Here is a 15,870-nt window from a genome sequence, read left to right on the forward strand (position 1 = left end):
CTCTGCACCACTCCGCTTTACTCTGCACTTCTCCACCCTGCTCTGCACCTCCTCACTCTATGCCACTCTACACTGCAACACCATACTCTCCACCACTGAACTCTACACCACTCTATGCCAATGCACTTTACCCTACTATGCTCCACGTTGTTTCACTACATGCCATTCCACTATAATCTAGTCTGCACCACTGCACTCTACAACACTACTCCATGCCAATGCACCCTGTGCCACTGTCCCTCACTCTATGCCACTGCAGGGTACCCCCTCACTCTACCCTGCAACACTCGATGCCAATGCACTCTAATCTAGTGTGCACCACTCCACTCTACACCTCTCTACTCTATGCTAGTGCATTCTACCCCACTCTACTATGTACCACTGCACTCTACTCCACTCGAGTCAAGGCCAGTCCACACTCTGCCACTCTATGCTCAATGCCACTGTAGTTACGCCAATGCACTCTACACCACTACTCTATGCCTCTGCATTCTACCCTGCAACACTCCACTCTACAACACTCCACTCTACTCCGAAACAATCTATTCTATGCCACTGCACTCTAACCTGCACTTCTCTACTGCGCTCTATGCCAAAGCACTCTACACCACTTTACTCAAAGCCTCTGCACTCTACGCTGCTTCACTCTATGCCAACTACTCTGCACCACTGCACTCTACGCCACTATACAATACTCTGCAGCACTCTACACCACTGCATGCTATGTCACTCTGCACCATTACACTCTATGTCACTGCACTCTACTCTGCATCAGACCAGAACCGGAGGAAGATTCTGCTATCTCGCTGTCAAGACCTGGGACACCCTGCCCCTCCACCTCAGGCAATCCGCATAGTTGAAACAGTTCAGGAAGGACCTCAAGACCTGTCTCTTTGACTGAACCTCTACACCCAGACGGATCAGCAGCCCCCCCCCCCCTCTACCCCAAGCACCTATGGACCCTCATGGGTGAGTAGCAGCGCTCTACTAACCCCTGATTGATTGACTTTACAACACTATGCCACTTTGCAGCATTGTGCTCTGTCACTTCACCCTGTGCCACTCTACTCTGCACCATTGTACTCTATGGCAATGCACTCTACGACACTACCCTGCAAGACTACGCTGTCCGTCACTGAACTCAATGCCACTCTTGGCTGTGCCACTGCACTCTACGCCACTATTATCTATGCCACTGCACACTACACTACTCCACACGTGGCACTATACCTTACAGTACTCCACTCAACCTGCACTACTCTATACTCTACACCACTTAACTCCACTCTTAAACTATCTACTGAATGCCAATGCGCTCTACACTGCTCCCCTCTACGCCACTCTTGTCCACTCTGCGCCTCTCCACTCTGCCATTAAACTCTGCTCCACAGCAATATACTCTGCACCGCTCTACTCTATGCCACTACACTGTATTATGCTCTACTGTACAACACACTGCCCCACTCTGACACTACTCCACTCTACGCAACTCCCTCTCTGCCACTCCACTCTATTTTATGACATATTACTCCACTCTATGCCATTCAACCCTACAACACTCTACCCTGCCATTCTACTCGCCTACACTACTCCACTCTACGACCGTCTATTATTCTCTGCTCCACTCTATGCAACACCCTCTACACCACTTCACTCTTTTCTACACCATTCCATGACACTCTAGGCAACTCCACTCTAGTTTGACACTCTATACTTCTATACTCTACACCCTTCTACTCTACGACATCCTACTCCCTCAACGACACTCTACACCACTTCACTCTATGACACTCCACTTCACTCCTCTCCAAGCCACTCAACTCTTCGCCAGTTGATGACTCTCTATGCCACTCTGTAACACTCTGCTCTACTCCAGTTTACAACACTCCACAACACTCTCCCTTACCCCACTAACCTTTAGCCATGCTGAACAGCAGCCACGCTGGTGTAAAACATGGCTGAAACATATTGGAAAAGCCAATAACTCTTGCATAGCTGAAAACTATTGGCTTTGCCAATGCTTGTTTGTTTGCATTATTTACCCTGCAATGATCATGGCATTACTGCTTCCTTCAAACACAACCTAAAACCCTAAATATTTCCCTATCTATGCATCCAACCAGTACTTTACACTTTCAACCCCAGAGCTGATCAGTTGTCCATGTAATTTTAGTGCCCACTAAAGCACCATCTCACATGCAAATATTGTTTCTTTCTACAGATTTGCATTCTCAGTTGTGTACTATCACAAAAGCCTCCTCTATTCTCCTTAACCACTGTATAAATAATTCACCTTCACTTAAGACTTTGTTTCTTTCTACTTTTTTCCTTTCAAACATCTTCTCCTTACTTTCCATTCTCAGCATGCCTCCACTCTAAGCACAATGTTTGTTTCAATCTTTGTTGTATTTCTGCAGATTTCTGCAGATTGTCCACCCCTCATTGAAAGATCACCTCTCCTTCTTTAAAGGTCAACCACTCTCCACCTAACAATACATGACTTCCTCTAGCTCATGTACTAATTCCACCAACCATCTGCATGAATTACGTACCCTCAGCCCCCTCCCTACTAACAAGCACACCTAAACCCTACTAGTTTGATTTACCAAATAGAAACTGGAGTAAATGCATGGAATGTTTCCCCTAAGAGCACAAGACCAATCCCAATAACCAACAATAACCTCTGACACTGGATTCTGGTGCAATGTGCTACCATGAGTAAAGTGCTTCAATATCTTGTATGGGGTAGTAAGTGCTTTATAAATGCAATTACAATACAATACGTCATCATGCAGGTTCGCACCAGTGGAATGACATGACCTCTGGTATCATCATCATTCCTTTTTTAATCAATGTTTTTGATGATTCTGTACAGCAGCTTGAAAAAGTCCAATGCTGTAGAGCAACCAGAAAAAGGCATTGGCAAAGTCAATGGGTCCCAAAGATGAGATCTATTGGTGTTGTCTGGGCTTGTTGAAAAGCAATTAAACATACATGAAAAATGAACAAGTTAAATGTTGGTAATGACTACCATAAAAGACCACTTAACACTACAGATTTTAATAAATATTTTATTTTTTTAGTCATGTGCAATGTGCATTGCTGTTTGATTACAACTATAAAAGTCTTAAAAAGCTGCACTGCAACGAATTTCTATAAATATAACATTTTATATATAACTGTCTACACAATTGGTAATTCAATGAATATCTCTCTGTAGCTTGTGCCTAAAGTACCTTTCAAATAAAATAAATAACAAAAAAATACAGTACTTGAACATCTGTGGTGGATCTTTATGAGCGAAGGATAATTTCTGAATTTATTTAAATAAAACAAACAATTCATGAAACGAGCGAACTACCAATGCTGCTGCGTTATTCTATCCCCGCTGTAAACATTTGAAAAAATGCACAATGTAAGTTAATGAAATCTCCATAAAATGATTATAAAAATGAACTGAGTTTTTGTTAAATTTTCACTAAGTCACACCAACAATGTGATGAGCAAACTGTCTCCTGTTTATTAAATTTACAAGCACAAATGTATTTGCCAACCTTGGGTTCTGACATTTGTACAGCCAGCAATTAATTTTCTTAGTCAAATTTGGCAGTTCTGCATATTAAATCTTCTTACATTAGTGCCAATCAAATGCGTGGTGTGACAATGGATACTCATTGAGGCCTGCAATGTAAATGAATAAAACTCTTGTCTTTCAATTTTCATGTGCCACAAGGTTACACAGTTTATTCTGTTTCCTCAGGAGGGAGCGGGAAACAAAAGCTTCACAGGCATCAGTGGATTTGGGAAATATTCGAATGTTACAGTTGGTTATTTGAGCCACCTGTATGCTACTTGTGCCTAGCACACCACTGTGGGCATGCTGGATTTGACCAGTGAGTGAAATGTGAATACTATACTGGGGCTCAGTCTTTGCACACCTGTCTTTTGCGTAGCAATTTAGCAAGTCCATTTTCTGACCTTGTGTTTCCATCAGCTGGTGTTATCTGAAAATCAAGAAAGAAATGCATAGATTATTCAAAGAAATGACTGTGAGAACACAGTATATAGTAATTTTGTCAACTCCCAGCCAGCAAACTGGATGCTCTTCACGGTCTTTAACCCCTTCGCGGCGGGGGTAATTCCCCCACGGCACGGGGAGGTGGAGCGGGTGGGCCGCGGCGCCGTGGCGCTCTTGACGAGCCCAACTCGTCATGAGTCACAGTGGAGCTGTGCTCATGACGAGCTGGGCTCGTTACGACCCCGCCCACTGATTAATTCTCCCACACAGGCGGGGAATCAATCGCGCGTGGGTGGGCCGCGGCCGTTATGTCGAGCCCAGCTCCACTGTGACTCATGACGAGCTGGGCTCGTCATGAGCATGGAAGGGGTTAAGGTGTCTTCTGTCGTGAGCGGGGTCCAAGTGAGTAGGGTCTGTTGGGTGGCGTCGCTGGGGGTGGGGGTTGAGGTGGTGCAGAGGTCTTGGTTGTTGAAGTTGTTGTAGAGTGTCTTAATCTCGTGGTGAAAAAAGGAGTTCAGTCTGTTGCAGAGATCTTGGGAGGGTGGGACGTCTGTTTTTTCGCTGCCCTAGCACTTTGAGACTCTAACGGGTGAGTAGTGCGCTTTACAAACCCCTGATTGCTTGATTGATTACGGACCCTCTCGTGATTCTCATATTATTAATGCATGGGGATATGTAGATGTGGCAGAAAAATGCTTTCCACACGGACAATCCGATCAATAGAAGTCTGTTGACCGTCTGATTACAAGGGCCAAGTTTCTCCAACGAGTAGCTCGTGAGCTACTGGTAACTCTCCAGCTATCTGTAAGTAGCTCTCCTGTGTGCAGCCCAGCTGTATTTTAAGAACATGTGAATTGATGTTTGAAGAATTTCAAAAATATATTTAAAGCTGATGTTTGAGTGATAAATCATGTGGCGTTGAGGAAATTTATTACTAATATTATTACCTGGCACCACGGGCATTGCAGCTGTTCTCTATTACCATGCAGAGGCATTCCAAATTGATAAAGTATCTTTTATTTACCTTATTGCTGGCAGCCCTTCCTGGTGCACAGAGATGATCACTGCTAACAATCTCACATAAAGTGGCTACTAATATAATCTTCTCTGATGTGGTCCCTATTGCAACACTAATAATATTATTTATTTATTTGTGTGTTTTGTAAAGCGCACAGCTGCCCCAACGGGGCGTCCCGGCGCTGGTAAAACTTGGAGACAGTGAGGGTAGGAAAAAGAGGATAACCTTATGAGGAAAAAAGGTGGGTCTTTAGTGACCTTCGGAATGCCACTTCAGTTTGACATGCGCGTAGAGTAATCGGAAGCTTGTTCCAGCACTGAGTGGCACAGACCTCGAAGGTTTTCCCTCCAGTACGAGAACGTTTGAATCTTGGGGTTTCCAGGAGAAGAAGGGAGTTAGAACGTAATGTCCTGGCCTTGACGTACGGCTTCAGAGTGCTTTTCAAGTGGGCTGAGCCATTACCCTTGGAAGCACGAAAGGCCAGCGTCATGGCCTTGAATACACATCTCTTGGCTATCGGTAGCCAATGAAGTTTTCGGAGGAGGGGAGAGATGTGTTGTCTGGCTGGGATTCTCTCGACCAGCCGGGCGGCAGCATTTTGGACAGTCTGTAATTTGTGGCAAAGGCCTGCTGTGATACCAAGATATAGTGCGTTGGCGTAATCAAGGTGAGATGTTATAAGTGCATGTACCACAGTCTTACGGCATCCTGCCGGCAGATAGTTGATAAGCCGGTTAATCGTCTTGATCTTTGCGAAACAGGATGCTGCTACTGTTTGGACCTGAGCGTTAAAACTAAGCTGATTGTCCCAGCGCACTCCCAAGTTTCTCACCGAGTCTTTGGGCGTGGGGGCTTGGCTCAGGTCAGCTGGCCACCACAGATTGGAATCCAAAGGGGATGGTGAGTTAAAAAACAGGATCTCTGTCTTTCCAGCATTGAGTCGGAGGGAATTAGAGTCCATCCAACTAGAGATGTCTCTGAGACAGGATTTCAGCGGATCAAAGGCAAAAGCGGAGGGAGTCTCAAAGGTAAAGAGTAACTGAATATCATCAGCATAGGAGGTGGATTTAATCCCAGTTCGCGCAATCAATTTAGCTAGGGGGGTAAAATAGACATTAAACAAAAGCGGGCTCAGGGATGAGCCCTGGGGGACTCCCCATTTGAGTGGTCTAGCTGAGGAGGTGTAAGGAGAGGTATATACCTGCTGTGTGCGGTCACATAGGTAAGATGCGAGCCACTTAAGAACCGTTCCGGCAATGCCTAGGTCTCCCAGTCTTCTCAGCAGGATCTTATGAGAGACGGTGTCAAATGCCGCTGAAAGATCTAGCAGCACTAACACCGCCCTCGACCCCCGGTCCAGCGACCATCTCACCGAGTCAGCCATTTCAACAAGGGCTGACTCCGTGCTGTGGCCCGACCGAAAGCCGTGCTGAGAGTCATGTAGGAGCCCATTGGTTTCGATGTAATTCGCCAGCTGGGAATGTACCAGTTTTTCTAGGATCTTAGCTGGGGCAGGCAGAAGAGAGATCGGCCTGTAGTTACTGGGGTTGTCAGGGTCCAAATTTGTTTTTTTCAAAATGGGAATCAGGGAGGCATGTTTCCATTTGGCGGGAAAGCAGCCCATTCTTAGGGATTCGTTCCAGATATGGTTCAAGTAAGGATTGAGCAGGGGGGCCAATTTCTTGTATTGTTTGGCTGGCCAAGGGTCATTGGGCGAGCCAGACTTACATTTGAGTAGTTCTGCCATAGAGTCGGCTTCGGAGATGACTGAAAAGTCAATCAGCGAGGGGGACTGGGGCATGTGAGAAGTGGATTCCTCTTTCGGGTCTTCACTGGTGGAAATTGGGAAAGTGGAATAGATGGTCTCTATTTTTTCCTCAAAGAATTGTGAAAGTTTATCGCACAAAGACTGGGAGGCAGGCTGAATCCGAGTCAGCGCGTTGGGGTCCGTAAAGGACCTAACTATGCTGAAGATCTCCCTGGCACCGTTATTAGCGTGTTTAATTCTGGAAGCCAGGTAGTCCCTTTTGTGCTCCACGATCATTCTGCGGTATTCTTTGAGGGCTGTCTTATAGATGGTTTTACTATCCAGGGAATAGTTCTGCCTCCATAAGCGTTCGAAAGATTTGCACGCGGCCTTTTTCTGACGAAGCTCGTTGGAGTACCATGGTGCAGAAGGTGTATCCCTGTAGGTTTTAATAGATTTAAGTGGAGCCAGAGCCTCTAGGGCTTGACTAATCCAGGCATCTAGATGGTCAATACCAGAGTCTGGATCAGACGACGGGATAGGTTGGGAATTTTTTAAGTATTCCTGGAGCGTTTCAGAGGTGATACGACTCCAGTTTCTACCTGATGCTTTAGGGGGGATAGAGGGTCTAGTGGAACAAAAAATATTAGTAGCTCGGGATGATTTTCAATGAACGTAAGTAGCTCCTATTACAGAGAAGTTTGGAGACCCCTCTGCTATGGGAATTGTCCTCCTAGATGCCAATTTGGCAAGCTTCTTTCTTGTGGACCCTTACTCATTGTAAAAGGCAGCTATTGAATTTGGTTTATAGGGGAAAATGCCAATGTGGTGCTCTTGCTGGCAGCGGTGTACTAGCTGCTGACTCGAGGTGGAGATTTCAGCATAAAATGATGTCTAGTGGAGTTGGAGGATGAGTTCAGAACATGAACAACATTGCAACTGAAACCCTTGACTACTTTTCAGTTTTAAACTTTAGGTCAAGAACAGATTAGTTCTGACTTGTCACACCCATGGTACCATTTGTAACCATATTCAATGCTTTACTGCCCCGCCCAACCTAAGTCTGGTAGGTTGTCAGTCACAGCTTAAAATGGTCCCATCTTGTGGGCAATGCCTGAGCCACTCCTGACTTTTTAACCAACACACTTAACATGGAGGGACTTAGAAAGAAGCAAGAAGTCTACTCTCATAAGCCAACATGCAGCTGTCAAAGCGCCTTCTACACCAGAAAGTGTTGCACGTGATAACACTGCAGACACCCGCTAACACCACAATGAAGAATAGGGTTGGGGGGGGGGAATCAACTGCATCTCAGGATCACCCATGAACGGCTGGTAGGTTTTTGAAGAACTGTTAGTCTCATGTCAGGCCTAAGGAACATTTGGTCACATGCCAGGATCATTTCTGGAAGTCTGGTAGGGCTCCTCCTGAGACACATTTCAAAACGGGATTTTGAAGTGGGATCAAGAGCTCTTTGTCAGCTCCCAGAAGGTTTTTAGAGTCCCAAGCCAGGCAGCCTAACCTGTACCTCTTTTCCCCCCAGCACTACTGCACTGTATGCTGAAAAATAAATAATCTGTAGGTGTTGTAGACAACCTCGGATCCCAGGTTAAGAACCACTGGTGTAGTGGGTAGTTATTGCATGGTTGTTCTCAGTGGTGGTTTAAGTCTTTCATTTATCTTCCTAGCTCTTGTCTGACAACATTTACCTAAAGCAAGTTCAGTTCAGCTGGACCTTTTGTGGCTTGCCGGTGTTTTATTACTCTAATTGTTATGTGTAGCTGGAATACTGTGGTGGTTGTACCAGCTGTTCTAGCTCAGCAGTAAGCATCCAGTCGCAATCTTTATGATAATTTGTAGCTACGTCCAGGCTTTTCTCCAGTGTTTGGTGTTAATCTACACTGTACAGCAATAAGGCCGTACTGGTCTGGATTTTTGTTTTTCCCTGTTCCCAGAGAACCCTATCCCAGAATTCCCCATTCCACATGCAGGGCAACTCTTGACCCCGAGTAAGACAATTCATTTTTTGGTTCTGCATACATTTTATACCATGGACTTTTGACTTTGGAGTTGTAATTAATAGTTTAGTTGTACAGTTTGTTGTATGATGGTTTGTTGCCCAAAAGCCAAAACTACAGTCTGTGGAGGTAGGTGTTACAGGATTCCAATATTGCTTTGTGTTCTAGCTATCTTAAGCAGCATGGAGTGTACAATTGATTGTTTATTGATGGAACATTTGTTAAACATGTTTTTATGTTTAAATATGTTTTATTACTTACTAAGTGCTAGGGCTGTATAATTTAAAAGTTAGTAGGGAGCTACAGCATCTGCATACGTGGGGTGTGGTAATAGGTTTTTTAGTCTTGTGTGTTGGTGTAGGAGAGGATCTGGTGTTTGTTGGGGTGTGGTACATGTTCAATGAAGAGAACCATAGGTGATTTCTGCTGCTTGGAAGAGTGCAATGAATTATCTACCGTGTTCGTGTGTTGTGTTACGGCTGTTAATTCATGTTTAGTGGACTATAGTGCATGGTGGGTGTAACGTATATGTTTAGTTTGTACACATGCCAATGATGGAGACTCTCAAGGCTGTCATAAGAGAAATGTGTAAATTGAAGCAACGTGCAGTGCAAAGTGAAACCTCATTTGTGCATGCATTGTAGCATACAAACTGCACATGCAGCCGTTGTGTAGCAAGTGCATGTCTGCACAATAAAATGCAACCAAATCTGCAAGCAAAGTTGTATAAACATAGTATGTAACATGCATGTTCTTACTACATCCTTCCCTTTTTCTATCCCTGTGCAGTGTTTTGTTCATTGGAGGTGTACTGCCAGTACAGATTACGTATGGCCAGCACCTGAGATCCTAGGTTATAAGGCACTTTTTAAAACGTGTTAGTTAGCCAAGTACCAGAACCTTAAACATTGAATTTAAGTTCACCACCTATAGGCTTCCCTACTCCCCGAAAGGCCTGTGCTCACTACTTTAGATGAACGTGGAATCACCTATCTTTTTCACGTGAATTGGAGTTTGTCCAGACCACCAGATTTATTGCAAGCCGAAACTTAGTTTGTGGCAGAGGCAGTGCTTTAAATGGGAAAAAATAAGTGCAGGTACTCATTAATATGAGCTAGAGGCGTGGTGAGTGGGCGGGGCTAGGGGCGGGGCTTAGGGCAACATATGACGATACATAATGACTTCTATATCAGTTGCAGCAACTATGATGAGAAATGTGTTTATGTAACCAAAACCGGTTAACTCATTACACAAAATGAAACCCAAAAAGGATGATATGTTAACAGTTTATCGTTCTGTAATATTTGCTGCTTCTTAATGCCATGCTGTTATGTGGCACAATACAATATGCTCTCAAGCGTGCAAAACACACGCTCTATCTCTCCACATTCCCTCTAAAATCTACTGAGTGTCCTGATTCTCTCCCTTTTATCTCCACTTGCCTCTAATCTTCACTCAGCCTGTAAACTTCTCACTAGTTCTGCTCCTCCTTTGCTTACTCTCCACAAGTCTTACATTTTCTCCCTGGTTTTTCCGTACTTGTCTCCTGTTCACCCCTCCATGCTGCACTCATCCCCTAAATTTGCCGTCTGGAAAATTAAAGTTAAGAAATGCACCAGATTTGACTTTACAGAAATGTGTGTTAAAATACAATTACTGAGACGATTCATGATTTCAAAACTCAACCACCTTACGTCTTTACATTCATCCCTACTCCTTCCGTCCACAAAGAGAAGCAGCTCCTGTCCTAAACAAAAAGATGAAAAGAAAACCGGCTTTGGCGAAGGCAGAGGATTTTGTTGGGCTGTCACTGCTTTAGAATGGCCAGTGCAATCAATACCCTGACTGACTGCCCGTCCCAACCAATTTACACACCTGATGGAGAGGGGCGGGGTGAGGCTAAAGCACTTTCAGCAGAATAGTCCTCGGGCACATGATCGACAGTGAAGGGTCTGTCTAGACCCTGCACTGTTAGTCACAGGGTGACGCACGGTAAGCCCTCTGCCCCCTGCAGGCTCAGGCCATTCACATGGGCGCTGCTGGAATCTCCAGCAGCGACTCAGCATGAGGCTTGGCGCTCTTACAAGCTCCTGAGAAGCAGAGCGGCATCTGCCCTGTGCTAGAGGAGATAAATAACCGGAGCCTGCAGTGCCATCTACTAGGGTACCGGTACTCTCCCTGGCGAATGAGAAGTGCCGTTACTGAGGGCCAGAAAATTCAGAAGTGCCGGTACTCAGTACCGGTGAGTACTGGCCCATTTAAAGCACTGGGCAGAGGGAAGGCAATATGCACTACATTTATTCTGAAGACCTACAGAAGGTAGCCAGGTTTTTCTAAGCTCAAGAGCGTGAGAACTTTTTTATTTCTTAAGTCCTCTGGGTTAAAGCATGCATTAGCAGGACAGTAGCATTGTTTTGCCTTTCTGAGTGGGGTTTCTTTACATTCATTAAGCCCCGCACCAGAGAGGATGGCAAATGACATTTGTATCATGTCTAATACCATTTTAAACAAGTGCTGTTAGGATTCTGGAACTGAATCACCTGACTTCGTAGTTAATTTAGAGATCTTTAGGGAAGCAAACATTTTGCAAACCTGGATCAGAGTTTGTGCGAAAGTAAGAGGGGGCATAATATGTGTTTACATTTATAATTGTGCCCTGCGCGGAATATAGCTTGTCCATGCAGGGGTGTAGGTCATATTTTAAACTCAGCTACTTCGAACAGGGCAGCTTTTTTCCCCGCCGAGAAGGGCTGGTCCCCTGTTTTAGGTCTCACCTAGGCATGCTGTATTCAGGTATAGACTTGAAGCTCCGCCCATCTTTTCAATTGGTTCCTATTACTGTTTTTTCTAAATGGTTGCTTTTGATGTGTGAATAGGCTTAGAAGTCCCTCCTTAGTACCGCCTTTTCAACTTTTGTAACCTCCCATGAGGACTGGAACTTTTACTTGTGTTGTTACTCTGTAGGTTTTATTTACAGTCTATGAGCACTATTTTGTTAAATGATTTTATCCTATTGCATGCACTACATGTTTTCCTGTAACGTCACCGCTTTTCCTCTGCTGAAGGTCTGCTCCTTATCGTTGTCCTGCCTTTGTGCTTTAGCTTTCGGCATTGCGCAAACTTTTATATTTTTATTAGTAATGGCGACCGATCATTAAAGTGCACAGCTCGCCCAACTTGCACCTTTTCATCTACATTATTTTTTTTATTTTTTTGCAGCGCAGCACGCTTTAAGTTTAGCGACTGCGCACCTTCATTTCTTTTTTTTGGGCAGCACAGCACAATTTAAGTACCAGGCAACAGCGGACACATGCCTTTATTTGCCCTTCTCAGTTTGACTAATCAGCTGCACGCCTGCTAGGTGAACCTTCCACCTATGCTTCCTCCTCAGCCCTGGGGACTGCAGAGGCGATGACTGCAGCATGCGCTCCTCTGCCTGTAGGGTGCCAAACTTCACAAATTGTCCACAACCGCGGAGGATGGAGGAGGATCTAGGGGCACTGCTCCGCCTGACCTCACATCCACTAGTCCCATTCACACAAGGCACCCTCCCTCCCAGGCATCTCAAACGCCACCTCAGATGAATGGATACAACATCCCCAGGTAAAAGGCTCTCTCAACAGTCTTCGAACAGACATAGGAGCTGCTGATTTAGGAACGAGTACCACGCAGTATCGACCAACACCTTTATCTGCCACACTGGTCCCCTCTTGCATTAATTAGCCCCTTGGGTGATGTGCTCGCTGGGTCCCTTGCATATTACCCATCCTGTCATTCATAGATATTACCCTATCCAGTGCATGGTCTGGACACTGACAGAAGCAGACACCGCGGGCTTGCATTTATTATGGGACTTGCAATTTATTAATATGTATTAATAGTAGTACTGTGAAATCTCTACTGTAGTGTGCCTTTAAGAATCCTCTTGCGAGGCCTGAGCATTTCGCATGGCACCCGGCCTCCCCTCAGCTCGCCTTTCGTCAACTGGTGAGTGAAATTATATCAATAGGGCATTTGTGCGATGTCCTTTATTTTTGCCTAATGTACCTCTTACTAGCTATTGATACTTGCTAAAAGCCTCCTGGATTTCTCTTTACCATGCTAGTTTCTGAAGGCGGCACGGGACGAATGTCTGATCCCACAGCTGCTCCCCCCACCCTGTTCGGCCACAGACTTGCAGGATACAACCTTCCCGCTGTGCTCAAATTTCAAAGGATGTGAGGCAGTCAGTTAGCCAGCAATACAATGCTGTGTTTGGAAACTACTTTAAAGTTTGTTAGGGTTTTTGTTATTATGATTTCAAACAGTTTGCGCTGCACCAACCCATCACGCCTGCCCTACTGCCGACTCGCAGCGTGACACATTGGCTGTCCTGTGGAAGAGGAGCTTGCGTTTCTGAGCTCCCTGCTCCTGCGCCCTAACATGGTGGACACCAGGCTTCCCCGGTGAATGTTTTGAGCTGCACTAGCCGGGATCTACCCGTGTACTTTCGGGCCGCTGTACATGCAGGTCCCTGGTGAGTAGCACGTACGAGAATTGACTACACACAAGATCATTAATCGAAGGGGCATAGACTGGGTAAAGTAAACCACTGTAAAAGAGGAGTTTGTGTAATTTTGTAGGCTTGCACATGCTTGTTTATCTAGCCGTGCTGCAGGGTGCAGTACCATATGTGGCCAAAAGAGGTCCCATGGGACCTTTTTGGCCACATATGGTACTGCACCCTGCAACATGGCTAGGTAAACAAGAATCTGCAATGCAATAGGTCTTGCATTAGTTAGTTAGAGCTGTTGCCATTAAAAATTACTATGCTTTTACTTTTGCTTTTTTATACCAATGGCAATAGCGCTATGCAAATATAATTACTCAACAGCAAATAAAAAAATAAGTAAAAAAAATTGTAATTTTCAAGCCAACAGCTCTGACTTTAACAATGTGAGACCTATTGCATTGCAAATGGTTTGTTTTAACTACCAAAGAGGACGGTTACTTAATTTACTTTTAAGTCCTAATTAACTGGCCAGTGGAAATGAAGGAAATGAAATGGTATTTGTGTAGCACATGGCTACCTGGAGGCATCCCAGCGCTGCGGGGTTGGCTAGAGTGCAGGTGGAATTACGGGAAAAGCCAGGTTTTCAGATGTTTGCGGAATGTGAGGAGGTTGGTTTCCCTGCGGATGATGAGAGGCAGGGAGTTCCAAAGCCTGGAGGCGTTGTAGGAAAAGAGGCGGCCCCTGTCTGAGTTTTCTTGATTCTTGGGGTGTCGGCCAGGTGAAGATCGTCGGAGCGTAGCTTTCTATTGGCTTTGTATGGTTTGATCAGGTTTCTTAAGATGGGGGGGACCCTTGCCCTGGAAGATTTTATGCGTGATGCAGAGGGCATTAAAGTTCATTCTCTCCTGAATCGGGAGCCAATGGAGTGATCTTAAGGCAGGCTTAGCCGAGCACCGATTTTTAGTGCCTGTGAGAAGTCTTGCTGCCGAGTTCTGGACTACCTGAAGCTTAGAGATTACTGTTTTGGGGGCACCCAGATAGAAGGCGTTGCCGTAGTCCAGTCTGGAAGACAGTGAAACATAAAATAACTAAATTCCAGACAAGCCTCGTGCATTTTTCTTGCTATTATATTCGTGGCAGTGTGTGCAAGTGAACGCAAAAGCATGCCCTCTTCTAAATAACTCAATAGTTTTTCTTGAATAATATAGCCGATGCAAGCAAAAGCTGCCTTGATTCATCTGCCCTCTCTACAGTGAATATAATGAACATTTTTAAAACCCTGGACAAGGTGTAATGGGAAAGAAAAAAGTTTCCCATCCCGCTAGGGCTTTATTTCCCCTGCAGGGCAAAAACAACAATAAAAACTGCGCTGCATTGCAGTGGAGTCTGTCTAGCCCATTGGGGCTGAAAAAAATGCCTCACTACCCGGTAGAGATCTCTCTTGCCCACAGACATAAAAGAAATACTAACATTGAATCATATTATTGATAGAAGATTTTTTTTTAAAACACTGCCTTGCAGTCACCTGCCCTATCCTCCTTAGCAGATATACAATTAAAACAAGCATTGGCATAACCAATAGGTCTTGCCTTTGGGACCATATAAGTGTTTAGCCATGCAACACTTGATGTTGTTGCTCCACGGATATTGTGCTGGATAACTTCAACACAATATCCTTGGTGCAACAACATCAACTGTTGCATGGCTAAACACTTATAAGGTACAAGGTTTAGCCATGCAACAGGTGATGTTGTTGCACCAAGGATATTGTGCTGCAAAACTAAATACTTATAAGGTCCCAAAAACGAGACCTATTGGCTATGCCAATGCTTGTTATCTAACAGCACCCAGAGTTGCTGACAGTGGTTTATTTTGAAGGCAACGTTTTTCTGCTGACTAATCTGCCATGTATTCATATGTATCTTCCATATTATTAAACGTATGATTACTACAAATCAGTAAAAATGTGCAGGCCTTATTGCCAACAAAGCGAATAATGGATCCTGTTCATAAGCCAAATAGGCGCACATTGTGGGCACAGCGCTGAGAAGCCCTATCATTGTTTGACTGCACAGGAGCTTTAGAACTTTGCTTCTCGGTGGCAAGTCAGACTGCAATAATAACACAGTAAAAGAACCATGGATGCATTTACAGTAAAAATACAAGAACCATAGATGCATCATAACTGTGTGTTCAGTGCAAACAAGTGTGACGCGAGTTGTTCGGCTGCAAGGGAAGGTCGACAAATTCATCAAGCAGCAGCTGTCGGCTACTTACCAAATTGCCCAAATATGACATGCAGCTGCGAGGGCCTATTTGTCTAGTCTGAAAGATCTCGCCTGCCATATTTCTTATTTAGTCAACAGTGAAGAGTGTGTAGATTGAGAGGGTGTCAACAGTACGCCACACTCTGGAGGTGCGTGTCTGGTGTGCTCTCCTCAGAGGGGGCAAGAGAGCGCGCTGCCAGGGACTTTTCCAATGATGCCCGGAGCCCTCTGCAGCCGTAAATTGCTTTGCCAGGCGCGAGCATTAAAACGCCTTCTTTGTGTTTTGCAGCACATCCATAGCCATGAATTA

General features: G+C 44.9%; 1 protein-coding gene across 2 annotated transcripts in view; it reads right to left on the reverse strand.

Moving 5' to 3' along the window:
• Window positions 1-3,057: 3,057 nt before the first annotated feature.
• The window catches only part of CLGN (calmegin), a 313,514-nt gene continuing 300,701 nt past the window's right edge, over window positions 3,058-15,870 (reverse strand). The window contains exon 15 of one of the 2 annotated variants that reach the window (XM_085643230.1): window positions 3,058-4,004. In XM_085643230.1, coding sequence (XP_085499356.1) covers window positions 3,924-4,004 — 81 coding nt within the window. In that variant the 3' untranslated portion in view covers window positions 3,058-3,923. The remainder of the gene's footprint in view (window positions 4,005-15,870) is intronic. The other variant, XM_085643231.1, reaches the window with a different exon arrangement.

The sequence above is a fragment of the Triturus cristatus genome, chromosome 2_2 (genome assembly GCF_964204655.1).
Source record: "Triturus cristatus chromosome 2_2, aTriCri1.1, whole genome shotgun sequence".
Lineage (NCBI taxonomy): Eukaryota > Metazoa > Chordata > Amphibia > Caudata > Salamandridae > Triturus > Triturus cristatus.